The sequence below is a fragment of the Pongo pygmaeus genome, chromosome 16 (assembly GCF_028885625.2).
Source record: "Pongo pygmaeus isolate AG05252 chromosome 16, NHGRI_mPonPyg2-v2.0_pri, whole genome shotgun sequence".
In the NCBI taxonomy this organism is placed as follows: Eukaryota; Metazoa; Chordata; class Mammalia; order Primates; family Hominidae; genus Pongo; species Pongo pygmaeus.
In genome coordinates, this window is record NC_072389.2 from 91,227,319 (window position 1) to 91,254,647 (window position 27,329).

The 27,329-nt window shown below is 39.3% G+C and overlaps 1 protein-coding gene across 33 annotated transcripts in view; it reads left to right on the top strand.

Moving 5' to 3' along the window:
- The window catches only part of AKAP13 (A-kinase anchoring protein 13), a 355,124-nt gene that overhangs the window by 208,726 nt on the left and 119,069 nt on the right, over positions 1-27,329 (top strand). The window contains exon 1 of one of the 33 annotated variants that reach the window (XM_063652870.1): positions 18,720-21,603. The exons of the other annotated variants lie outside the window; for them this stretch is intronic. Within the exon in view, the coding sequence (XP_063508940.1) occupies positions 21,523-21,603 (81 nt within the window). The 5' untranslated portion in view covers positions 18,720-21,522. Of the gene's footprint in view, positions 1-18,719; positions 21,604-27,329 lie in introns of those variants that run through there. 33 annotated transcript variants of the gene reach the window in all.

The window sequence follows — 27,329 nt, forward strand, 5'->3', positions numbered from 1 at the left end:
AGATTCCAACAGTAAATTATGCTGTTGGAACATAGTCCCTTCTTCCAGGAGATGTTACTCTTGTGCATTTCCAAAGCAAAATTGAGCCTTTAATCTGCAAATATGTACTATTTTGTATGCTGAACGTTGTAATAGAAACCAGGGATGCCATGGTGGGTAAAATAAGACAGATCTCATCCCTCAAGAAGCTCTATTGGGAGAAACAAAGAAATGAACCAGGAGTTGACACCTGGGTCATGGGAACTCAGAGAAGGAATTTTCCATTGTTTAGGCCTATCTACACCACTGTCCCTTCTGCTGTTCACTTCTAGTAGCGTTGTAACATCAGACATTACGTGGAATTCTGCTGAAATGTTTCACTCAAAGGATTTTCCCTGTTGACAGCATTGCTTGCCTTAAAATAGGGGGTCAGACTTTTCATTCCAGTTCCAGAAAGTGATGCGTGTATCATGATTGTTTTGCTATGAAACAGTTCCTGTCCCTATTACCCTTGTAGTCAACACAATAGACTATGTTCCTTCCCAGGAGTGATTAGGTTTCCCTAATGGGATGATGGAAAGGAGGGAAATAGAGCTCTGGCCCTCTTCCTTCATTAGTGTTGAAACCTGGTGCTGTATCTGCTTCACATCAAGCTCAGTGGATTGTTTTTCCCTTGTCTGAGCCTGCTCTTTCCTCCTTGAGTGAGGAAAAGGATTTAAATCCTGGCTTTCCTGACATGGAACTTTCCTGCAGTGGCTGTTGCAGCTGAATGCATTAAAAGGAGTACCTGCAAGCTGCGAGAAGAAATATTGTTTGAAGACTGGCATATAATATAATGTGGACAAGTGCTCTTAGGTTTGCTTTTAAGTCGAAAGACTGTGTTCTGTAGGATTTGAAAAAGAATAGAATTTGTCATTGGCACACCCCACCCGTCATAGCCTCATAGGCTTCTTTGTTAGCCACTGAAGGGTCTTAAGTGATTCTGGCAGTAGTGAATTCAGGTGACTGACATATGCTGCTGGGTGTCAGAGTTACCGTGTATCTCTACCTACTCACTGGTTTTGGTCTCATCTTGGGGAGCTACTGTGCTTCCAGCTGTCCCAGAAGGTGGGAGGTGGCAAGCTCATCAGTGCCTAACAATGCCAAGTTTTCTTTGTTTTATTCCTAATGGGAATTTATACTGCCATTTGTCTGTTTCTTGGCATAACTCTTTGGGAAGGAAGAGGGGTTAAATAAAAACAAAATAATGCATTCCTTTTATGAATATTATCTCTGGGCTGGGTGAGGTGGCTCATGCCTGTAATCCCAGCACTTTGGGAGGCCAACGTGGGAGGATTGCTTGAGCCCAGGCATTCAAAACCAGCCTAGGCAACAAAGTGAGACCCCATCTCTATTTAAAACAAAATTAAGAAACAATATTATCTCTGAATTAGTCTTGCTGTTTTTTAAAACTTGGAGTCACCCTATTGGTTAGATAATACCAACCATCTATTAGCAAACAAACATCAAGGTGCCCTGAAATATGACTGATGTGGAATGTTGCCTTGATCCTTCCTCTTTTATTAAGGCTGGTTTGTGGGAGCTTGGAGCAGGAAGAAGGGAGGTAGCAAAAAGGACAGAGAAGGTGAAGGAGACCTTTAATGTGGGGGTTGGGGAAGCAAAAGGATAACTAAACATATGCCTCTTGACAGCATCTGTGACCAACCATGCACCAAAGCCATGATATGGCAACAGCTGTGTAAAGGCCCAAGATGTTTAATACTTTTAGCAGTTGTTACTGTAACTTCTTGTGGTATATCACCCCAGCATAGAATGGGGAAGATGGGAATAGCTTAGATTAAAAAAAAAAAAAAAAAAGGCTAGCTTACTATTCTTCCTCTGAAAAGCATTTTATCACATAACCAACTAGTTTAGTCTAATGGAGGAAGATAATCATTGCACAAATCTAAATAAATAAAAAGTACGAATTGTTAAATATTTTTAAAAGCAGGCTTTTACTTTTAGATATACACAATTACTTGGAGGAAATTTCAACAGCTGCTGCTAAGTAGAGGCACTGCTGGGCCATCTTTAATGTAGTAGACAGGACTTTAAATATTGACATCCATTCTCACAACACAAATGTTCCTTTAGGAAGTTCTTTTTAATAAACAAATAGTAATTAAAATATTTAACAAATGCATGACATTAATTTTAAATTTAACAAGATGGCCTTTTAAAGGAATATATTCCCCTACCCAGCCCCCAAAAGCATTTATGTCCTGATGACCACAATGAATAACTGAGCTGAAGAAACAACTTGTCTTTGTCAGGGAGATAAAATTCTTCTAACACATTTTTACCTTCCGTTCCTTAGCATTGTGTCTGTGGCTCTTCCTAATATCACTTTCCCCAGGAGTGGGAAGACCCTCTTGTAATTAAATTGGAACGTTTCCACTGTAGAACCTGTGACAAATTAATCTTTTTGGAATGGCTGTCAGATAGCTGGAGGTAAAGCCTTACGTGCCAGATCTTCTACTTTGACACCTTTGCTATACTATATTTCTAATATCCATGTACTTGGCTGACTTCTTAAATGCTGAGCAGAATTTATCCTTAATGGCTCAGAATTATTGTTATGAGGGTATCATTTACTATTATGTATTAAAATGTACATTAATGGGCACTAATCCAAGTAATAATTCAGGAACTTGCATTAGAAAGAGTTACTCATGTCAGCTTACCATTTGCCTTGGTCTTTCAAAAATGGAATGAGACTTACTCAGCCATATAGTCCCTTAGGAAGTACCTTTCAGTTAACTTCATTAGCACATAGGTCATCAAAAGTCTTTTCCTAAATAATTTTATTTGCTCTTCAGAAAACCATCTCTGTTTATTGTTCTTGCTGTAATTACTCTTAATTCACCAGCGTCATTCATAATGTTATGAAATTGTTTAGACCTAATCTCACATATAACTAAAGGCATTAGCTTTCATACAGTCTGTTAAGTTAGAAAGCTCTCATCCAAGATTCTATCCTTTTCCCCCAAAACAAGAAAAGCTTTTTTTCTCTGAGACAGTAGATTTATCACATTAAACTGCGAATTTAGGGAACTCATACTCTCATCTTCTCTCACCTGAATTCTTTGTTTGTGTGTGTGTGTGTGTGTGTGTGTGTGCGTTTTTTCTTCCAGCTATTCTTGTATTCCTTATAACCCATCAGTTCTCAAACTCTTTGGTCTTAACATCTCTTTACATTTTTAAAAATTAAGAGCCCCAAAGAGCTTTTGTTTATATAGGTTATATCTAGAAATGTTTACTGTATTAGAAATTAAAACTGAGAAATTTAAAAAATATTTATTAATTCATTTACTACAATAAACTAATTATTAAAATTATATTTTTATAAAGAATATTTTTTCTACAAAAAATTACTTTTCTCCAAACAAATTTAGAGGAGTGGTATTGTTTTAATTTCTGACAATATAAAATATTTGGATTCTTACATCTTTTATGCATTAAGCCTATTGCAATATATTGTTTTAGTTGAAGTATATAAAGAAAATTCAGCAAATACAGGTATATGCTTAGAAAAGGGAGAACTGCCTTAATAGTTTTCTCAAATAATTGTGATATTCTTTGATACTAGATCAGAATTGACAAATAGTAGGTTCTTTAAAGCTACTTTCAGTGTGCAATCTGAAATCATATCATTGAATTTTTTGTACTCTGTCTCACTCTGTCGTCCAGGCTGGAGTGCGGTGGCACAATCTCGGCCCACTGCAACCTCTACCGCCCAGGTTCAAGGCATTCTTGTGCCTCAGCCTCCCAAGCAACTGAGATAACAGGCGTGGGTCACCATACCCAGCTAATTTTTGTATTTTTAATAGAGATGGGGTTTTTCCATGTTGGCCAGGCTGGTCTTGAACTCCTGATCTCAGGTAATCCTCCCGCCTCAGCCTCCCAAAGTGCTGTGATTACTGATGTGAGCCACTGTGCCGGGTCTGGTCTATCTCATATTTTATTATTTTTTATTTTTTTCAAACAGAGTCTTGCTCTGTCACCCAGGCTGGAGTGCAGTGGTGCAATCTTGGCTCACTGCCACCCCCACCTTCTGGATTCAAGCGATTCTCCTGCCTCAGCCTCTCCAGTAGCTGGGATTACAGATGTGTACCACCACACCTGGCTAATTTTTGTATTTTTAGTAGAGATGGGATTTTACCATATTGGCCAGCCTGGTCTTGAACTCCTGACCTAGTGATCCGCCCGCCTCAGCTTCCCAAAGTGCTGGGATTACAGGCGTGAGCCACTGTGCCCAGCCTATCATACTTTCAATGAATCTTTTACTCATGCATAATTTTGTAAAATCCTACATTGGTCATTTAGAAAATATTGATTCACTGAGTAATACAACTCTTCCAAATGTTGAATGTTTCATTCTACAATATCAGAAACTCAAATTTATTAATATTGCTACTAGTCTCATCAGAAATGTCTTTAAGTATTGGTTAATTGGCAAACTCATAGTGACAACTACAGGCTTTCCAGAATTTTCATTTTCATTTGAAGTCTGAATTTTATCATCAACTATAAATACTGTCAGTTGTTTCCCTTGAGAAGCAGGTTCTAAGAAAATACTCCAAGTTCTGAATAACCATTATTTGTCAGTCATTCTTTTAAGTAAAGCGTTGTTTCCTGAGAAAAGCAGTTTAGCTCACAACTTAAAATAACTGTACAAGTGATTTTTCTCAAGACAGGCATCACATCACATACACAGAAGTATTTTGTGTTTGCTTCCCATTTTGTCACACAGAATTTTAAAAAGGTGTGTACTCAGAGTATGGCAGTGAAGACTATAATGACTCCTGATTCATTTTGGCACCAATGCCTTGGTTTGTGCTAAGGCACCATCAGTGCAGATGTCAACACAGTAAAAAGGCAAGTAACATCTTAGTATTACTATGAAAATAGTTTTGATCACACAGACACCGTGAAAAGGTCTCCTCAAGGTTTTGCAGACTGCGCTTTGAGAACCACTTGGTCTAGCCCATGTTGCAGATTCTTGCTCAAAGTAAATTAAATAGCTCCTTGGTTTTTAAACTTTGTGATGTGGCATACATGGACTTTACAATCTGTCTGAAGATTACTTGTACAGTCCCATCAGCTATACTGTTTCACCCCACAGTCCAGCTGCCAGCCTCACCAGAACCCCCTTATTATTTGAAATTTATTGTTGTATTCACTCAATGTATTCTGTGCCTGAAATGCATCTCTGGAGTCGACATGGGTACTCTTTCCTTCTTTAAAGCACTTCCCTGATGTGCAGTGTTACCTGTGGTGTCCTCTTCGCTCTCTCAGGCCTCCTGTTGTACTCTTCTCCTTCCCCACGCTGGAACAGACCCAGTGGAATTGCAGTGTATCTCATGTGCCTCACTAAGTACTGCACTGGGAGCTCTGCTGCCTCCTGCCAGTGACTCTGCTTCAGCCATATTTTCATGCACAGTGACTTGTCACATGTCTCACACATGGCAGGCATTTATAATGTCTGATGTATGTTGAGTGTCTCGAAAGAAAAAGGGACACAGGAAGAACTTCGGCAAGGCTGATCTCTAGTTAGTTGACAGTTTTCTGTAAGTATTGCTTCAGTGAACTCTGCATAAGGGGATACAGTATTTACTTCATTTATTATTTTCTCTCCTTCAGGGCACTGACAACCTTAAATAGGTCACTTTTAAAAAAATAACTATTTCCTATTTACATAACAAATATATTTGAAGATTTAAGTTTTGTAAGTTGAGGTTGAAAAGCTGATTTAATCACTGTGGCAGGAGTTGCAGCTAAAAATTAGGTGAAGAATAGGAAGGTCCTCATTGATAACCCATTAAAATGAGTATTTAGGACTGAACCAAGAGAGGTGATTCATCTTTCTGTCTGTGTAGAATTTGGATAATTGACTCAGTAATGAAATGGAACCAATCAAAAGCTGCTGCTGCTGCTGCTGCTTTTTTTTTTTTTTTAAGTTGGAGCCTTGCTCCGTCACTCAGGCTGGAGTGCAATGCTGCAATCTCAGCTCATTGCAACCTCTGCCTCCCAGGTTCAAGCAATTCTCCTGCCTCAGCCTCCTGAGTAGCTAGGATTACAGGCACCGCCACCACTCCCAGCTAATTTTTGTATTTTTAGTAGAGATGAGGTTTCACCATGTTGGTCAGGCTGGTCTCGAACTCCTGACCTCAGGTGATCCACCCACCTTGGCCTCCCAAAATGCTGGGATTACAGGCATGAACCGCTGCACCTGGCCTTCAAAAGCTTCTTAGGTTCATCAGAATGAGAGTTAGATGCATAGAGCCATTAGAATTCAGACCCAGGAAAAACCTACTTATATGAAAGAAAGATTAGGAAGATTTAGGAAGTTCTTCTTAACAATAAACCATATGCTAAGCTCTTGAATACCCCTGATGTTTACTGTAACATCTTCATAGGGCAGTCAGAAGAGAGATGTTAATAATCTATAGATGGCTAGTTGGAGGGACAACTTACATGTTTCCTGCTCAGTGCTGCACTAAGAGCTCATGGGTGGCCCTGATAATAATTAATGCTCTTAATCCCCATGGATTACCTAATTTCCTAGATAAACTATTCCCGACAGTCAGCGCTTTGCAAGCTTCTGAGCCATTAAACACACACATACATCCCTTTATTATTTGAGAAATTATCAAAATGCTTTCATGAAACTTCGTCTCGAATAATTTACCATTTTGTGGAGAGATATTTAAAAGTTTCACTGGGAACAGTTGTAGAACATTCATGTAAATTCCAGAAGGAGATATTTGCACACTTAGGGTCTTTTGCAGGGACATGGATGGAGCTGGAAGCAATTATCCTCAGCAAACTAACACAGGAACAGAAAACCAAACACTGCATGTTCTCACTTACAAGTAGGAGCTGAACAATGAGAACACGTGGATGCAGGGAGGGAAACAACACACACTGGGGCCTGTTAGTGGGTGAGGTGGGAGGTGGGAAAGCATCAGGATAAATAGCTGATGCATGCTGGGCTTAATACCTGGGTTGATGGATTGATAGGTGCAGCAAACAAACATGGCATGTATTTACCTATGTAACGAACCTCCCAAGTCATGCACATGTAGCCTTTAACTTAAAATAAAATTGTTTTGAAAAGGTACTAGGATATAAGCTTATAAATAATTGTGAACAAATAAAATAATATAAAAATCAATATGTATTTAGATGTATCTCAAGGATGGATAATTTTATGGAACCCACCCAAACTTCATTTATATTTTAAAAAAGCATTCAGTCTTCAAGCTTATCAAGTTGTGTACTTTAAATATACATAACTTTTTGTATTTCTATCATGCCTCAGTAAAGTGGATTAAAATTTTTAAAACAGCATTAAGGGTAGACAGAATATCTTCCATTTAATGATAAATTTCTGATAGATCTCATGTATTTATAAGGTCTAACTACTAGTACCATTTGTTTGTAGTGGGCAGAGTAATGCCCTTTTTCTTTAGTGCATATCTGTGTGTCAGAAATTTATGGTTTATTTTACATTTTTAAATAAAGGAGCTTCTGAATCTAGATTTTCTGCACTGGTTTGATCTACTTTTTTTTTTTGAAATGGAGTCTTGCTCTGTCACCCAGGCTGGAGTGCAGTGGCATGATCTTGGCTCACTGCAACTTCTGCCTCTGGGGTTCAAACAATTCTCCTGCCTCAGCCTCCTGAGTTGCTGGGATTACAAGTACCCACCACCATGCCCAGCTGATTTTTGTATTTTTAGTAGAGAAGGGGTTTCACCATGTTGGCCAGGCTAGTCTTGAACACTTGACCTCAGGTGATCCGCCCGCCTCAGCCTCCCAAAGTGCTGGAATTACAGGCATGAGCCACAGTGCCCAGCCCAGGTTTGATCTACCCTTGAGCATGGGTTTCTTTACCTGAAAGATCCTTTTCAGAGATATATTTTTATTTACACAGAAGCCATTTGTTGAATGCTAAGAAATCCAAAGAAACAGGAGATGTCTTGTTCCACGAGACTTGTACAACAGGCCCCTACGTAACTGTGATAATTGATGGATGAGTGCTAACACAGTTCTAATGGAGTCAGAGGCAAGATAGGCCAGTTTTTTGACTGAGGTGTTTGGTGGAGGCATCATGGGGGTGTCTGCAGTTGAAGAGATCTTAAAGACTTTTCCAGTTTTGCCTAGACTGGGAAGAACATCATGGCAAGGTCAAGGACATGGAGGCAGCCAGGTGTAAAACAGTCTGAGAACAGTAAGTTGACGAGTGTGACTGAAGTAGAAGAATCTTGCAAGGAAAGGTGAGAGAAGAGGCCAGAGAAGTGGTCATGGTGCAAGACTTCTTTCCCAGGATCACCTCTCAGAGCTAGATGCTCTTTACCCCAATGGGTCACACTAGTATTTCAGCCTTCTGGGTGGGGATTGTTTCGGGGACATTTTAAGTTCAATCCAAATTAGGCACTTGGGAATTGGCCAGGAAAAATCTATAAATATCTGTCTTTTCTTCTTTCCCTTTGCCTCAGATGAGGAGGCTTTTTTCTTTTTTTTGAAACTTAACTCTTCGATCTGTGTTCTAGTTCTGTCTTGGCTTTTAAAGAAGTACTTCTTTGTAAAACAGCTTCAGATACTTAGTAGTTCCTTTATTCTTAGTTTTTGAGGTAGCTCCCTACCTTCTCTAGTTATCAGAGAATCAGAAAACTTCACTTTTCCCTCTGCTTTCCTGCATCATGGTACAAAATAGATCCAGAGGGGATATGGCAGTCTGATTGAAAGCAAAAGTGTTTTGTTCTTTCCATTCTGACTTGAGTCAGAATTTACCATAGTTACTTGGTTTTATTTTATGTGCACCCTTGTAGGCTGACTTAAATACCTCCTTTTAAAAAATAAGACAAAAATGTAACATACATTAATTCATTTATTGCTCACAACTTTTTTTTTTAACCATTTGCCTTTATTTTTATCCCCGTTTTATAGGTGAGAAACTTAGGAACAGAAAGGTTTTATAACTTGCTTAAGGCCGTCTAGCTCCAGAGTTCATGCTTTTAACCATGATGCTAGCTTAATAGAGTCACTAAGCCACTCATTTGTCCCTTCATTTCCTTTGGTGTTTCCTGTATGAGACATCTCTGCTAGTATGTATTTAAGTAAAGGAGCATTCTCCACTCTTTAAATGTATTTTTGTGATAACCCTTCCAAAGCAAATGTTTACAGTGTAATCTAAAGTAAACAGAGTTATATTGTACTTTCTTAAAAATTTCCAGAAGATTAAAATATGTGTTCTAGTTAAGTAAAATTCTCAAAATACAAGCTCCAAATAATAGTCTCTGAATGAACAGAAGCAAGTTTATTGCTTTGAATATGAGTGAATGCCAGAATTAACCTGGCAGCAGTGTTGACAAATAGGCTTTTTCATGAAGGACTTCTCTCTTTTCCCCTTTGCTTTGTTTTTTTGGAAGATTGATAAAAAGAGCAAGTTGTACCTCTGCATTTTTTGGAGAGCATGACTGTACAATGGTGTATATTTGCCTGGAGGGATGAGGGAAGTCTTCCATGGGAAGCTGAATCATCTTTTGGCTTGTCTGACTGTGTGACTATGCTAGAGCTATTCCTTTTGCAGTGAAGAGAAAAATAAGAAGTCAAGTAATTTCCTAAAGTAATACATTTTTATTTTATTTGGGATTCATATTTTCCTTGGGTTGTGGTTATTTTGAGCAGGAGTTTTTGTGTCTGGCTAGGAGTGTTCTTCTAATAAAGAAACTACTTCAGACAAAATTACTTTCTCTCCTTGTTTAATAACTAAATTTGGTCAGCCATTTGGAAGTCTTAGGGTTGTGATTATGGTGGTAAACAAAGACATTATTAGTTATTCATCTCACTTTGGATGTCTCATACCATTTTTGGCACTCTGGAGAAATTTAAGAAATGGCTGTTGCCTTTAAGGCAATTATTATTTGCTTGGAATCAGACCAACATGTAGTAGCAATGAACAGTACAGGGCAGGACACCATAGAGTCAGCAAGGCAGAGTCTAAGCCCCATGGTGGTTCAAAGGAGAGCATTGTAAGGAGGGTTAGGTAGAGAGAGCTGAATTGGGAAAGTAGAATTAAAGGATGGACTTTGACTAAGGTGGATAGGCAAGAGAGGGAATTCCAGAAACCATGATTGTTCTAAGAGCCGGGGGCATCGAAGTAGGAAGAACCATATTCTGATTGTGGAACCTTGAGACACAATTAGGCTTTATCTTGAAGAACAATAGAAAATGAGATTGGTTAAGGGTCATGGAGTAGTCTGAAATCCAGATAAGAGAGATTAGACTGGATGAAGCTAAAGACTTTTGTACTGCCTTTCTGAATGACAGCCTAAGTCATATCACTTCTTTGTTCAGACATCTTCACTGGCTCCCTATTGCCCCTGAATAGAGTCTTAAACTCTTTAGCATAACATCATATGCTTTTTTCATTTTTAATTGACACATAGTTGTATGTATTTATGGAGTACAGTGTGATATTTTGGTACATGTATACAATGTATAATGATCAAGTTAGGATAATTAGCATATCTGTCACCTCAAACATTAATTATTTCTTAATGGCGAAAACATTCAAAATCCTCTCTTCCAGCTAGTTTGAAATATACAATATATTATTGCTAAATATAGTCACCCTTCGGTGTGGTGGAACACTACATTTGTTCCTCTTATGACTCTTTACCCATTGAGCAACCTCTCCCCATTCTCTTCTCCCCATCCTTGTCCCAGCCTCTAATAACCACTATTGTACTCTTTATTTCTGTGAAATCAACTTATTTAGATTCCACATTATCAGTGAGATCTTACGGTGGTTGTCTTTCTGTGCCTGATTTATTTCATTTAACATAGTGTCCTCCAGGCTCATCCATCTTGCCATAAATAACAGGATTTCATTATTTTTTATAGCTGAATAATATTCTATTGTGTATATGTACCGCATTTTCTTTATCCATTCATCTGTCGATGGACACTTAGCTTGGTTCCGTATCATGGCTATTGTGAACAGTATACTAAACATGAGAGTGAATACTGATTTCATGTTCTTTGGATATATATCCAGTAGTGGGATTCCTAGATCACATGGTACTTTTCTTTTTGCATCATCTGTTTGTATAACCTATGCTGTTAATGCTTTTCCTACCTGATGTCATAGCAGTCCCTTGCACGAATCTGATGCATGTAACCAGACATCGTGGTATTCCTCTGTCATACCTGGTGTTCATTAACATCTTTACCTTCACTCACACTCTTCATATACAACACCCACCTCCTCTCTTCCATTTTCTCTGTTTCCTTCCATTTTAAAACAGCATCTTTTCTTTCTTATCACTTCAGCCAGAGATCCTCTTCCTTTTGCTGAAATTCTGCTTTTCATCTGTACTACCTACCCAAGCTGTCTTGTGTTTCTGTTTCATACAGTTGCTCCTGCTGTATTTTCTTTGAGGACTCAAAAATGTTTTATGTATTTGTATATCTCTCATAACACCTTACAGGGCAACTCACCTACAACAGACACTTAAGTATTTGCTGAATGGGTAAAGAAATTTGGCTAATATTCATTAGTTTGCTACTAATTGACCGTGGCATGCTGATGACAATGAGATCCCATTACAGAATTATGGTCAGTAAATGTCAGCATTGTTTCCTTTTACCTCATTGCCTTTGTTTTTTATGGAATGAGGTTTGTTCTTATTTCCGTAGATGATCATATGGAAAAGGAGTTTCTCACTTGTTGCCTCTTCCCTTCTTTTTCCATTTCCTTGCCAAAACACGTGTCCACCCTGCCTCTCTCCTTCAGCTATATGAAACCTTTGTTTGTATTCCTGACCAAGACAGCAGTATGTGTATTCAAGTGTTTTATTTTGGTTTCTATGGCAGGATCTCTTTGACACAATCAAAAGTATACAAAAGGATAGTCGTGATGCATGGAACTCACTTCTTGTTAACGATCCCTTTTTCTCTGTCAGTGTTTTGTTTACTTCTTAAAGTTCTTAACAATCTAAAGTATTTATTGTCAGGTTAGAAATCTTATAGCAACCATTATATAAGGATTCACTTAAGGCACTTTCTCTAAAGGAAAAAAATGTCTTAAGAGAAAACTCCGAAGAATTAGTATACAGATAGAGCTTAAGGGCCGGGCGTGGTGGCTCAGGCCTGTAATCCCAGCACTTTGGGAGGCCAAGGTGGGTGGATCACCTGAGGTCAGGAGTTCAAGACCAGCCTGGCTAACATGGTGAAACTCCCCTGTCTCTACTAAAAATAAAAAAATTAGCCGGGTGTGGTGGCAAGCGCTTGTAATCCCAGCTACTTGGGAGGCTGAGGCAGGAGAATCACTAGAACCCAGGAGGCAGAGGTTGCAGTGAGTCAACATCGTGCCACTGCACTCCAGCCTGGTAACAAGAGCGAAACTCCACCCCCCACTCTCCTCCCCGCAAAACCCCTCAGTTTTCCCCTGTGAAGTGGTAGAATATTTAATCCAGTTTTCATCAGTCTACAGCTACACCAGAACGACCCCCACCAAGATCTGCGAAATATTTGCCTAGCAAAATCCAGATCTTGTATTTGCGTGACCTTTTTACAGCGTTTCGCACTGTTTACTATCCTTTCTTTGAAATACTTTCTCCATTTAATTTCCTTGATGCCACCTCTGTGTGTTAATTCCCAAATCTGAATGCCCAACCCCAGCCATTCCCCTGAGTTCCAGTCACACACTTTCAACTGGCTGCCATGGCTCTGCTCAGATATCTCTGAGGTACCATGTCTCAGATTCACTGTGTCTAAAAGTGAATTCATCATCTAATCTCTCCCTGCCACCTACTTCTGCGCATTCCGCCCTTCACCTAGTTGTTCAGGACAGAAACCTAGTCCGTCATCGCACTTCTTTTACTTCTGCTCCCACCCCAATGCCCAATATCCTGTTAATGTTAAATATTTTTGGACTCTCGGTTTCTTTTCTTGAGCTCTGCTTTCAGCACCTGAGTTCACGCTACCATCATTTCTCATCTGACTTCTCTAACAGCTTTCTAACTCATCTGTTTCTAGGCTTGCTCCCTCCTGTCTTTTGAGCGTATTCCAGAAAAAAATATTTTTGAAATACAGATGCGATCCTGCCTTTCCCTTGCTAACAATTCTTCGATTGCTTTTCCTATTGTAGCGACAATACACTTGTGAACACAAGTAACATGTTCAGCTGGGGCTGGCCTCATCCTTTGTCTCTGTGCTCTTTCTTCCCTCTGGGCCTTATGCAGTCTTCTGCCTGAACTTAGACACCAGTCAGTCTCTCTGGCTTTCCTTGCCTGCCTCCCTACAGCACCATCCACACATATACACCCTTTGCCTGGTTAATTCCTATTAAGCCTTCCATCAAGTCTCAGATTAGTAATATACTGTAAGGGCCAGTTTCAAACATGATTGTAATTATTTAATGTCCATTTTGTTCACTGCCGTGTCCTCAATGCCAAGCGTACATGTTTAATAAATATTTGCCTAATGATTAAACTTTACTGAAAAGCTTATTGAAGATTTAGGGCAGTGACATGGAGTTGTACTATACAGTCCCAATAATGTCACAAATTTTCCATGTGAAATTTCCTGGTTGTTGTTGAAATTGTTAGTTACTCAGTTTGCCATGTTTAGTGTTCTTGGCCCTCAGGTTTTAAAAATTCTAATGTATCTTAAAAACATGTTTAGGAAAATTTGACAATACATGAAACATTTATTGTGCTTTGAATAGGTGCAGTTTATTATATGTAAATTATACTTCAGTAAACCTGTTTAAAAATTAACTCATAATAAATACTTTTCAAGATCTAGATTACCATCTGAAATAGATTTTTTTTTTACTGGTGGTTTTGTCTGAATCACGTACGCATTTTGCACGCACTTGTATATATACCAACTATTTGGGTGGGAAAAATAGCATAAGGTTGTGAATTCATTTGAATTGACTATTTGGTGGTATAGTTAGCATGTTTAAGTAGATCAAGCGTGGTGGCTCACGCCTGTAAATCGCAGCAGTTTGGGAGGCCGAGGCGGGTGGATCATTTGAGGTCAGGAGTTCAAGACCAGCCAGGTCAACATGGTGAAACCCCGTCTCTACTAAAAATACAAAAATTAGCTGGGTAGTAGTGACACGTGCCTGTAATCCCCAGCTACTCAGGAGGCTGAGGCAGGAGAATCACTTGAGCCTGGGAGGCGAAGGTTGTGGTGAGCCAAGATTGTACCACTGCACTCCAGTCTGGGCAACAGAGTGAGACCCTGTCTCACAAAAAAAAAAAAAAGAGAAAAAAAAAGTAAATGTGGAGAGAACATATTCTTCTTACCTTAATGCCTTAAAAGGGATGCTATTATTTATAGTAATTTTACTCAAAAATTTGCACTTATGGGCTTCATTAAATTGGTAATATTTCTACATGTGAGAAGAAGTTCTTGTGTCATTGTACTATTATGAAGTAGCTTTTGTTTTTGTTTTTATTTGTCAGTGCTGGACTGTCTTATGTTCTTGTGGTCATGCTAAAAAGAAATGTTGTTAGAAGATTCAAAACTATGAGTAAATATGGCTTACAGTTTTATCAAATACAACAGTCATTAGGATCTGGTTTTAAATAGACAACATAAATGGTTATCAAACAGTACACTGCATGAGTAGTGTCTCATTTCCCTTTTGGATAGCATTATTTGATAGGTTGCATAGGAGAATGCCATACATTTAGTATGTATTAATTTCAGGAAGAAGTTTTACTAATTATTGTGTATTGTATAGAAGATGGAGGAATGGGACTTAGAATTCAGTTGGCTTTGTAGCTGATAGACCAGCATTTTACTTAATCTTAGGAGTGCTGGGGCCGGGTGCGGTGGCTCACGCGTATAATCCCAGCAGTTTGGGAGGCCGAGGCAGGCGGATCACGAGGTCAGGAGATCGAGACCATCCTGGCTAACACGGTGAAACCCCGTCTCTACTAAAAACGTAGAAAATTAGCCGGGTGTGGTGGCGGGCGCCTGTAGTCCCAGCTGCTCAGGAGGCTGAGGCAGGAGAATGGCATGAACCCGGGAGGTGGAGCTTGCAGTGAGCCAAGATCTCACCACTGCATTCCAGCCTGGGCGACAGAGCGAGACTCCGTCTAAAAATATATATATATTAGGAGTGCTGATTGATGGACAGATGTCCTACCAGGGGATGCTTTTAGTGATATAATTCTGGGTTCCATCATTAGCCTTGCTCTTCAGATTTATAAATGATACAGAGTTTGGAGAAACAGCTGTTATTTCAGTGATGGAATTTAGATTCACTATACTCTATTCAGGCTAAAATGGTAACTTTAAAACAAATGAGAATTTATGTGGGAGAATATATCTATACAGAAAGCTATAAAGTAGGTTTTAAAATAAAATCACAAGATTATAGTTTAAAGGAGACCTGATACTCTAAGTCACACTGAAAGAAAATGTATGGAAAGTAAGTTTATTTCACAATAAGCTTATCCTTCTAGCGGTGTGGTATGTGTGTTAAGAAAACCAGTTTGATCTTAGTCATCCCAGTGTGCACCGTGTCAGAGGATTTTGTTTGGGGCATCCACATCACAAGAAGTACACTAACTAGAGAGCACTCAGGTACTCTGTTGTCTGAGGAACCGTTGTGGGAATCATGATTCGAAAGAGAAGCCTGAAGAGGGTGGTGAGGCACGACGGCCATCTTTAAATATCTGAAATGCTGCCAAAAGAAATAACGGATGTTTGCTCCAAAGAGAAAAGCCAGATCAGTGTATCTGTTCATTTTCAGGAAGACTTGGGTAGCAATTGTCAATATCCAGAGATCTTTTAGTCTGTATGTTTGGTTTGTTCATTCTGATTTTTTTAAGATATTACTATAGTGAGAAACTTTTTAAAAGTGGAATATCAAATATTGAAATGTTGGCAGAGAAGTTGAGTCTGTTTAATGTAAAATTAAGAATCACTTGGCATTTTTATTTAAAAAAAAATAACATGTTTTTCTGTCCTTTAGCATTTATGTAAAATCAAATGTAGGAATATTGATTATGAGTAATGAATCCCAAGTTTTCTTTCCTCAAATACTAACTTTTCTCTGTTATAGTTTCATTTCTTGGGGGATTTATCAAATGGCAAAATAAGATGTAGTGGAAAGAACTGATTTACACAACTGAGTTTAAAGCAAATCTGTTTTATTAGCTGTGTGAGGTTGTATAACTGATTTAAACTCTGAGTGCTACTTTTCCTCATCTGTAAAATAGACAGTAAAATTTCACCTTGTAGCTTTTTATGAGGAATCAATGAAATTGTACCTGTGGAAGCACCTGGCAAACAGGAGGTATTCAATAAATGCTGTGGTTAATAAATCTTGCTCCAGAAGACTTGTCCTCAAGATTAGACTATCCTGTCACTGTTTTCCCAACTGAAATTTTGATTCTGCCATCTCCCTTTCTTCCTTCCTCCCTCCTTTTATTTCACAAAGCTGTTGGTAATTTTAGTAGAATTTAACATTTGTGTGTATGATCCATGAGACCTTGTTCCTGTAAAGAGCACAAGTTTACGAAGATACTTTTTTCTTATATTGTTCCATATTAGTTTGTTGTTATTTTAATTGTTGCTATTATTGTCAGTTTGCTGCTGCCAGTTAAATTGTCTTAAGTTTTCTTCTTGCAAAGACAGTAAAGGATTAAGAAAAGGAGCTGTTGGCTACTGCTTGCTACTAATTTGAAAAGAAATGGTGGTTATGGCCTTCTAGGTCTCTCCTTCTCCTTTATCCTTTTTACTGTCTTGTAACCTTCAAATCTGGATGTCAGTGAATGCTAGGAGGGAACAGTAGACCTGCTTCTCCTGGAGCCATAGTACAAGGAAAGCCTAATTGGAGACAATGCCTTTGCAGCTGTTGTAAAGTATTTTCTTCTTTCACCTCTCAAATATTCATTCGTCTTATTTGAAGCAGTCTATTATCTAAGCAGATAGGAGTTGCTCAAGTGGAGGCTAAATGTTTTATCTGTATTCGAATACATTTTACCACCAACATATGTGTAACTCTGGATGGATCACTATATTTAAGTTTAGATTAATGAAAATTGTTGACTGTGGTAAACTTTTCCTTCCTTCCCATTTCATGTGAAGAACAAAGGTAGAAAGTGTCATTGTGCAGGAATAATGTTTTCTGCAAGTTTTAAGAGAATGTCTCAATTCCCTTTTCTTTCTCCTCTGAAACTACTGTATCCTATGAACTGTATGGCATGTGATAACTTCCTAATCTCAGACTGGCAGTATATAATATTAGAGCAAGAAGGATCTTCAGATATGACCTAGCGTTGAATCTCTCTCATTTTTCCATTCTAGAAATCTTGGTCTAGAGGGTCAAAGTTGTATCTCCCAAGTTGCTCAGTGAGATAATGGCACACCTAGGAAGACAAAGAACCCTTGATTTTCACTTAGTACCTTGTGTTCTCTGCAGAGAGTAAAATTGATCATTGGTGAGTCATTAACCAGTGTCCATTCACATGCTGCTACTTTATGTTCACTTTGGGGTTTCAGGAAAAAATACGTAGTAGCAGAAGATGAGCCCTACCCCTATCCCCACACCCCCACAAAAATATTCACTGGCCTTTGGTGTTCTGTTTGGGTCTTCAGCATCCCCCACTAGGTGGTGTCCTAATTTAGAAACTTTGCTGTGAGACTCCAGACGGGCTTCTGCCCTAACTGGAACTAAAGCAGCCACAGTGTTGACCCATAAGAATGCTTAAACAATTTGGTAAGGTGCTAGATCTTGTAGTTAAGTAAATCAAATGAAAATTTAATTCATGAACACAAATGCTATAGCTAAATTAAGATGTATAAAATATTTTTATATTTCATTTTCTGGAATCTTTAAGAATTGCATGTTGGCCCTATGGCATGAGGCAGACTAAAAGCACTGGTTGTTTTTAAAGAATCTGAGACCCTTTGTGTGGATAGAGGGCAGGATGGAGGCTGCAGAGAGAAAGGAGAGACAATTAATACTGTAAGTAACTACTGTTAAGTAGTATGGCTGTAAATAATAAAATATTTTACTACAGGTTCCCCAAATTAAAAGAAAAGGGAAATAAACTCAGAACCTCTTTTAAATTTGTAACTATCAGCTCTGGTTTAAATATGAAATGATTGGTTGCTGTATTTCAAAATCCTAGCAGAATTACTGTTCAGTGATTCCAGATGTTTTTGATAAAAACTTGGAATTGTCACATCAACTGCAAAAGCACAAGACTGCAGATTCTGTCTTCTATTGGGGAGTGCTGAGCAGATCCAGAGGGGAAAGCAACACAGACTCTTTTCTCCACCCAGAGCATTTGTTTCCCACCCAGGGTATTTGTCCTCCAAGAAGGAACAGAATATGTAAGGAATTGTCCTTTAATATGCAGAAAGAGCAGGAAATCTAGCTTTCCAGCCTGTGGCACAAAGCCAGAAGTTAGAAATAAAAAGGTTAGTCTATATGTCTCAAACAGTAATCTAGGCTCTTTCAGAAAATTATATTATTTTGAAACAAGTTTCTCTCTCCTAAAAACTTCCTGAAGACAGACACCTTGTTACCTATTTCTTTTGCTTGCCTCCACTAGGAGTCACAAAATATCTGTTACCATTGATATAGATTATCTGCATTTAAGTCACTGGACAGGGTTAGGGTAGAAAAGCTTTTTTTTTTTTTTTTTTTTTTTGAGGTGGAGTCTCGCTCTGTTGCCAGGCTGGAGTGCAGGGGCACGATCTTGGCTCACTGCAACCTCCACCTCCCAGGTTCAAACGATTCTCCTGCCTCAGCCTCTGTAATAGTTGGAACTACAGGCATGTGCCAACATGCCTGGCTAATTTGTCTATTTTTAGTAGAGACGGGGGTTTCGCCATGTTGGCCAGGATCTGGATCTCTTGACCTCATGATCTGCCTGCCTCGGCCTCCCAAAGTGTTGGGATTACAGGCGTGAGCCACCGCGCCCAGCCAGTAGGAGGGTTTTAATGGTGATTAAACCATCTCTGATCCCTAGAGAGACAGATGCCTGGGAACCTTGGAAGCAGGAATCATTTGATTCTAATTAAAACAGAAGGGAGTGGCAGTGAGGAACAAACCATATTGAGGACAGAGGGGAGGCAGCTCTGTGTTCAAAAAAAGAAGAAGGGCAAGTTCTCCATTCTAGCTTGGTGAAAGCTTTTACAGAAAAGATAATAAAGTATCAGTTTATCTATACATTCAAGCCTAGAGGCTCTTTCTATCTGTGCCCTAGACCACATAGTTTGGAAGTATTTGTAAATCTCTGGTCAAGTTCCCATGCTTTTGATAAGCCTGAGCAAGGATTTTATTTACAACTTTTAAATCTCTGTCAAATCATCTTGTTTCTACTGTTTTGTAGCCTCATTTGTAATGAAAAGCAACATCTGTTTCACTGCACGTGTTGGTACCACTACAGAGCCAAGGCTCACTTGGGGCATGAGAAGGGGAGGGGTTGTCCACCTTCATTCCTCGGATGAACCAGTGAGGAATAGGGAGATAAAACCTTATGGCTTTTATTTCAGAATAAAGCCTGTAGCTGTGGTGTATTAATAGAAAGCTGAGGAAAACGTTTGCACTCTTCTTAGCAGGGTTTGCGGTATTTCCCTCCTTTAAGCTGGTCAGCAACTTGAATATCTGGCCTGAGGACACGGCAACTCATCTATACCTTTTTTCTATATCCGTTTTTTAGCTCCTGAAAAACCTTTTCACCAACTTTGTTTGCAATGTCAACAGAAATGTAGGTGTTAAATCTCTCCTCTCCCCTTCTGTTGTGGTATTTGAGCCCCTGCTTTCACAGCCTAGCTAAGGACTACTCTGGCCAACTCAAGGAAAATGTCAGCAGCTCCTAGAAAAAGAAATCCTTTTTTTTTTAATCCCTTTTTCTTTTGTTTCTTCACTCCTTTCTGCTTTTTGCTTCCGTCAGTTCCTCATCCTTTTCCCTCCCAAATCATTTATGATCCAAGTAAGAGAATGTCTCAGGTGAGAGAATGCATTCTGAAGTAAGTCTGTCCCTGAGAATGTTAGATAGGGTGGGGGCTAGAAGGGTCTGGAATAGTAAGAAAACAGGCAAATGAAGTAGCAGACCCACATTCAAGACCCAGTTAGTGTGCATAGAAACATTGAAGGAGAAGTCCCAGCCAGGCAGCTATGCTTAGTCACAACAAATATTAACATACGCAGAACTCCTTTGTTCCACTCCTTTTCTTTTTCATTTTCTTTAAATCAACTCCATCATCCCTTCTCCCTCCCCAAAAATAAAGCTTAACTCTTGATAATTTTTAAACCTTATCAGACACATTTGTAGCCACATCTCGATCCTAGAGACATAACTGCAATATTTGGCTGACATTTTTCTCATATTAAATCATTGCTTTGCATTTGGCAAGGAGGTACAGTGTATGCTTTGGGTAGTTTCAATTTTCTGTACCTTGCGACAAGTCCGTTGTACATGCTTGTGGTGTTTAGTGTGACAGCCCCCTTCCTTTATTAGCATCAAAGAACTGAGCTGCATCTTGCAATGCCTGACAGAGCCTTTTTCATAGGAATGGGAGGAGTAGGAGGAGGAAGAAGCAGCGAGTTGGAAAAGGAAGCCTTGTTTTTCTCTTCGTCTGTAGATGAATCATGTTCCCACAACTGCAATCGGGTTTTCAAACCTCCAAGGCTGCGGGTGCGGAGCTGAAAGGGCAAGCAGTGACGTTCTTGAGAGAGAAGGGAAAAGGGAGGAGGAGGCTGGCTAGGGAGGGAGGGACGGAGGGAGTACAGCAGGAGTGGTCTTTTATTTTTTTCTCTTTTACTCTGCTGTCCTTAGAGATTTTCAACTTAAATCAAAACCAAGCCCTACTGCCTGGTGAGCAAGAGACAGATTCTAAAGACTACTTTGAAAAGCATCTCCCAGCTTCTACTTTTTTTTATTTAAGGAAAAGTAGATTTTCTTTGTCTTTGTTTTTGTTTTAAGCAAGAACAGAATCTAATGACTTTTTTCATGCCATCGATTTGAAATAGCGTCGTCTTCCTTTCTTTCTCTCCCTCTTCCTGGCAAAGTATATACTGGATTTTTATTGCCTTCGTGGGTTTTTTTCCCTACGTGTATCGGCCGTTATGCTTAGCCAGTTTATTCTTTATTTTTTTACTGGAGTCACTGCCAGTGATGGAAACGGTGTTTGCTTCTCTTTCAGTCAAGGTCTGCACAAAGTATAGCATTAGGTGGTATTTATTGTTTATATTATGAGTTCTACATTCATCTTTCCAGCACTCTGAAGTTACCAGCAAGTTCTCAGTCAGTTCAAGGAGTTGGATTCTGCTTGATTTCTTTTTAATTCATTGTTTTTGACCCCTTTGAGAGTTTTAATAGAGAGGAGTCTGGAAGGCAGAGATCTCCACCACCTAACCGTGAGAAATTTGGAACTAAGGACTTGCACTGGTCCCCAAATTAACAGTGGATATACTTCCTGCATTTTCTCTGTTCTTTCCTGCATTTGGGCAAAATGTACGAACGGCACAAGAGGCGCTACAGCCTCTGTGACATCTCCAAGGTGGACAGGACTGTGGACGTGGTATTGCTGAAGGTAAGGGGGGCCGCACCTCATGCACTCTGAAGCTCTGCAGGCTGTTTCAGCGCTTTGAACCCAGTAGCCATGTCCCTGGCCCTCCCGTATTGGGAGAAAGGCCGAGAAATCTGTGCACAATGGAGGATGAGGGGTGAATGTAAGCCTCTTAAAGAAATATCTGAACAGGAAGCAGTAGGTGCTTGGGAATCAGCATTGGACCACTTACTGTTGAAATGTAATTTTACTTTCATTAAAATGGATTCTTATGCTTGGGAGAACCTCATACTGTTGAAAATCACAGAGAGGGAAATTCACCTTCCAAGTTGCTCTGTTTGTCCTTCTGTCTCTGTCACTCCTCCGCCCCCAGACTCCACCCCCATCTGCCTGGTCTCTTTCTCTCTCAGTCTCTCTCTCTGCCTCTGTCTTTTAAGTATTTCTGTCTTTTGTCTGAGTCTTTTCTGTTTTTCTGCTACTGTCTCGTTCAATTCTTTAGGGGAAAGATAGGCAACATTTATTTCTTTTGGAAGGATTTCCAATAAAGCTATCTATTAAGGTGGCAGCGCTGACCTTTTGGCTTGGTTTGACTGCTTTTCAGAGGTAGCTTCTGACTTTGTTGATAGCTGTATTTGTGTTCTCAGCATTAGTGATGTTTGGTGTCTAAGCAGGATGGGGGCAGAGACTCTGAATAGCTAATTGCTCACAGAAGGCATCCTTGAATCTAAAATTAGTAAGAACTCCTCCAGCCAGTAAGATGAGAGTCTGGGAATGTTGGACAGCTCAAAGAGCACTTTTTGGAAATTTAGCAATTTTCTGGCAAAGGCAGGGGAAATTGGATGTCAACCAAGCACTTCATAGATGACAGAAAGAACCTCAGTATCTGAACTTGTGAGGGTGTATGTGGAGGTGAGGGTCATTTTAAGCAAAGTGGAAATATATTGCCTTGGTCAAGGAAATAGTGGACCTATTTTATTGATTTATCAATTCAGTTTATTACTTGGGTCTTTTTGATTTTTTTCTTTGGTCGAGTGAGGCTAAGGAATGGGCTCAGAAGGCTAGACACAAAAACCAATGAAATGCCATGTTGGGCAGGGCACTAGGTAGAGGAGTTGTGATTTGTGGTAGAGTGTTGTCATTGTCTCTCCATAATCACTATCAGGTGGTTGACTTGCTGGGCCTCGGCTGCCAGCAGTTGGTAACTTGGTGTTTTGAAATTGTTCCAAGATATTATTCATTTTGGTTTCTCAGAAATGTGATTCTCTCTGTGAGATCACAGTGATGTTTTAAAATTTTTGTCCTCATATAATATATTTAGGAGAATCTCATTTTTAGGATCTTTATGACCATGATACCCTATGATTTTGCCTACAGGTGGGGAGAAGGATAAAAAATCTGAGTATCACAAGAAATATTGAACATTTAAAATAATGCTAAAATATATGATACTTTATACTCTAGGTGGGCATGGAAAGCCCTTGTGAATGGAGCTAAATCAGTACAGGCTTATTGGTCTCAGAGTCGCTGTTTTATAGTTTTAATGAAGCACCTCCATATACGTTACTTAATTTGAGACTTGCCGGGCAGTTACTTTTTACCCCATATTCATATGAAGAGCCCGAGGGTTTTCTTGAGCATGGTAAGGGGTATGAAGAATTTGAGTGACAACAATGTGGTTTTTTGTTTTTTGTTTTCCCCACAAACCTGCAGCTAATAAAGGTGTTTGTCTTTATGTATTTGTACTATCCTGCCCAATAAATAATAAAAGATTTTCAGTGGAGAAAACGTCACTTCTCAGAAAATAGTCATTAGTAAATAAACACTAGGAGTTCTGAAAACACTCTGTTTCCAGTTTGAAATGAGATGGGGACATTTGGTGTTAGTTTCTTTGCTTTGGAGATGGAGAAGACAACATCATTGAGAACTATAAACTTAAAGAAACCTAAGTACCTATCCCATGCAAGCCACGGGGTACAGTCTTTATCCCATTATTGCTTAAAGGTAGGCAATAAATAGAGAAATAAATAAGTGCAAACTGTTATAATTGATTTGAAAGAAATGAGTAGAGTGCTGTGTAGGGAATAATGGGCAGAACTGTTTCAGATAGAATGGTCTTTAGACAGAGGATGTTTTCGAGGTGCAGACATTTAAAAAGCTGATCTCCAGAGGATGGAAAGACACTAGCTATGCTAAGGAAGAGCTCTCTAGAAAGAATGAACAGCGAATACAGGGCCCTGAGGAAGGAAGGAATGGACAGGGCCATTGTGGTGGATGGGAGCACCTTGAGTGGAAAGTGGGGTAGCAGTATGAGAAGGCCGGAGCCAGAGGTGGGACCTGGAAGAGCAGGGCCTTAACAGCTGTGGGGAGGATGCCTTACCTCTCAGTGTACATGTTGAAAAGCTTATTCTGGGAGTAATCGGTTAGCCTGCCATTATGATAGCACAGGCAGGATAAGAGGGTTTTGTGGTCTGAAGTGGGAAGAAGTGAATGGATATCAGACACAAGCATTTAGTGTTTACATTCCTACTCTTTGTCTTATTTTACGTACAGGAAAACAGATCGGTGTAGTTAATAACTTTCCCAGTGTCTCACATCTCGTATGTAATTTATAATAGAGTGCAGTCCCAGGTTGGACTGTTTTCAAAGTCCATGTTTTTCCTGCTATTCTAGACCTCTTTTTTGAGTTGATAAATTCCTCTTATTACATGAATAGGCATATTGGCTTTTATTGATATATGCGTATGTGTTCTTTTTCTATCTTAGACTTTTGTTATCTTCTTTCTCAGTGCAGGAATTCCTTCTACAATACTTAGGACAGGTACACCAGGGCATATAAGTTCATTTTGTCCCATGATTTTTAGCAAAGTTTTCTCACAATTCTAAAAAACCATTTGGTAGTGTTCTCCAATTATTTCTACAAAATTATTTCTGATTTCAGTATTTTCTATCAGTGTTTTAAAAACTATAGTTATGTTGGGTGCCTATGCCACATAAATTCTCAAGCCTTCATGTGCATGTTCTCCACTTTTATCTGTGGAAATTTGCTTTTCTGTACTAGGGAGTTTGTCATTTTTATCTGTTCATTAATATTATCTAAACACTCAATGTTTGTTGGTTAAATGAATTTATCTTTGTAAGTATGGATTCCTAAACATCATGTTATATAAATTGTGTTTAACAGATGAGGTGAAATATGGCAGTAATTACAGAGTTTAAATTGTGAGCCTGTCACTTTGGTATTCCACATTTAACAACTCCAGTCCCTCCCACCGGCATCCTAATAATTCACTGTAGATTAGCTTCAGCATTCTCATTCTGTGTTATGTACTCACACTTTATTTGGCTTCTTCTGCATTCTGCCCTGCTTCCTTTGTTAGTTCTGCATAGTTTCACCATAGCTTTTCTGTATCAAGACCTTCCTGTAAGATTTCCCTGAGGCTGGGTACGCTAGTGTCATCCTCACATCAGCTCTTCTGTCCCATCATCAACCCCCAACGCCTCTGAAATATTACCTCTATTCTGAACTTTTTCTAAGTAATAAAACCTAAGTTGATAGTATTTCTTGGTCACCCACCTGTCTGTTCTCCAGCGTAATATACACGTACCCATTCCTGTTCCTCTGTATGTGACATTCCCCCAGTTCTCCTTTTCTTGATGCATGCACTTCTGACTCTTACAGTATGTGGTTGGTAACTATGAATCATATGCTAAAAATGGGATATGAAAGAATTGTAATTGTTGGCATGGGCCCTTTGGTACCAATGTGCCCATTTTTCTCAGCATCCTTCAAAAAGCTAGTGTTGACCTCGGAAGTTGGTAAGTGATGGGAGCTTTCACCTAACTGAGTTCAGTAGCCAGCTTTAGCTCATGGTGAGCATTACTAGAGGACAGCAGGTATCAGAAACTACTGTAAAATTAGCATACCAAAAGGAAGCAGGTCAGAATCAAGGATTAACTGCTGATTTGCACTGCTTTTAGCCTGGGCCACTGCTGTTTTACTAATTTTGTAACTTTAGGTACCCGGAAAATTACTGCCTGTTAATAGTAATGTGATTCTTCTTGTTACTGATGATTTATAGAGAGTATTTTGTAGGCAGTAATTCAGAACATTAGCTGAATGGTTAAAAGATTTGCAACTGTGTTTTGTTTACATTGAATGAAAATATTTACAGAGCAGGACGATCCCCTCCCGACTCAACGACACTTGGGCAGGCCACACGAGCTCATTGGCTAAGGCTGAGGAGGAATAGTCTGTCTCTAATTATGGTGTCATTTTGCAGAGAAACACACATTCCCTAAAAGTTTGCTTACTGTAAGAGATGTCCGCATTGCAACAAAACAAAAGACATAAGGAGGCTCTGGATTGAAGACAACCACATGTATAGCCACTCAGATACAGTCCAATTCCCTGAAAAGACTTTGACTCAAGTGTTGGCTTCTATGTCCGGATGGTGGGTTTTTGCTTCCTTTTGTTCAGCCTTGTAGCTCAGGCAGGATCTCCTGAGACATTTGCAGAGGAAGTAAATATGGGCAGTGGCTGGGAAGGCTGGGTGTAACCATGAGCTGTATTATTAGGATGTTCAGATATGAACAGTAACAGAAACACTGCCAGAAACAAAGACAATTCCCTCTCCACTGAAAATATGTACAGCTCTATTTTCTGACTGATAGGAACACATTGTGGGTGTGGTTTACGGATAATCACAAGGGGTCCATAGGCTTCATGTCAGAAATTTCAAAGTTACCTGGATAGGTCTGGCATTTCTTCTGAGGTAACTTCCATTATCCCATATTTCATGTGCACCATAATTCACCAGAACTTTGGATGTTGAATACCTGTGGTGTCAATGAACTGGTTGTCATGGAGATAGTATGGACAAAGGAAAACCAATGACTATGTTTTTTACCGAAAGTGTCATAAATGTGATCAGAGCCAAAATGTATGTTTTGGTGACTTGTCTCTCCAAAAGATGTAGATGTTTAATGGTAAAATCTCTGTTTTCCACATTTCCAGCCACTTGCTTCTCTAAATCACCCATTCACTTTCCTACCCATTTAGTCAATTGCCAGTCCTATACTTTGTTCACAGCTCAAGATTACAGAAGGGTAAATCTGAATAGAAAGATACATAATCGTCTTCATTTTTCTCTTTAAACTCAAATTATTTGCAGTGCCAACACTGATGATTTTTCCTATCCTGTCTCCTAATTCTGCTGATGATCAGAATCTTTTGCCAAGCCTAGTCTCAGAACTGACTGAGAAGAGTGTTGATAGTATAAGGAACCAATTTATTATTATTATCTGTTAGCCTGAAAACCTCAGTCTTTGAATCACGTTTGGAAAAGAGACTAACATGAGAACAGGATCCCTTTAATAAAAAAAAAGTCTGGTGGCTTTTGATTTCCTGCAGTATATGTTTCAGATGTGGCGGGCACAGTGGCTCACATCACGCCTCTAACCCCAGCACTTTAGGAGATTGAGACAAGAGGATCACTTGAGGCCAGGAGTTCAAGACCAGCCTGAGCATCCTAGCAAGACCCCCATCGCTTAAAAAACGAAGTTTCAGATGTCTTTCCATGTGTGTACTCAGGGCCTGGCATTGTATCTGGCCTATAGGAAGCACTCTGACGGTGTTTCAAATGGAGCCACATAGTGTGGCCTTTAAGTTGCCTTGGTTGTTTGAGTGAGAAAGAAATAGTGGAGTTGTTGATGAATAGAACCAAGACTAGAACAAATGTATCTGCCACATC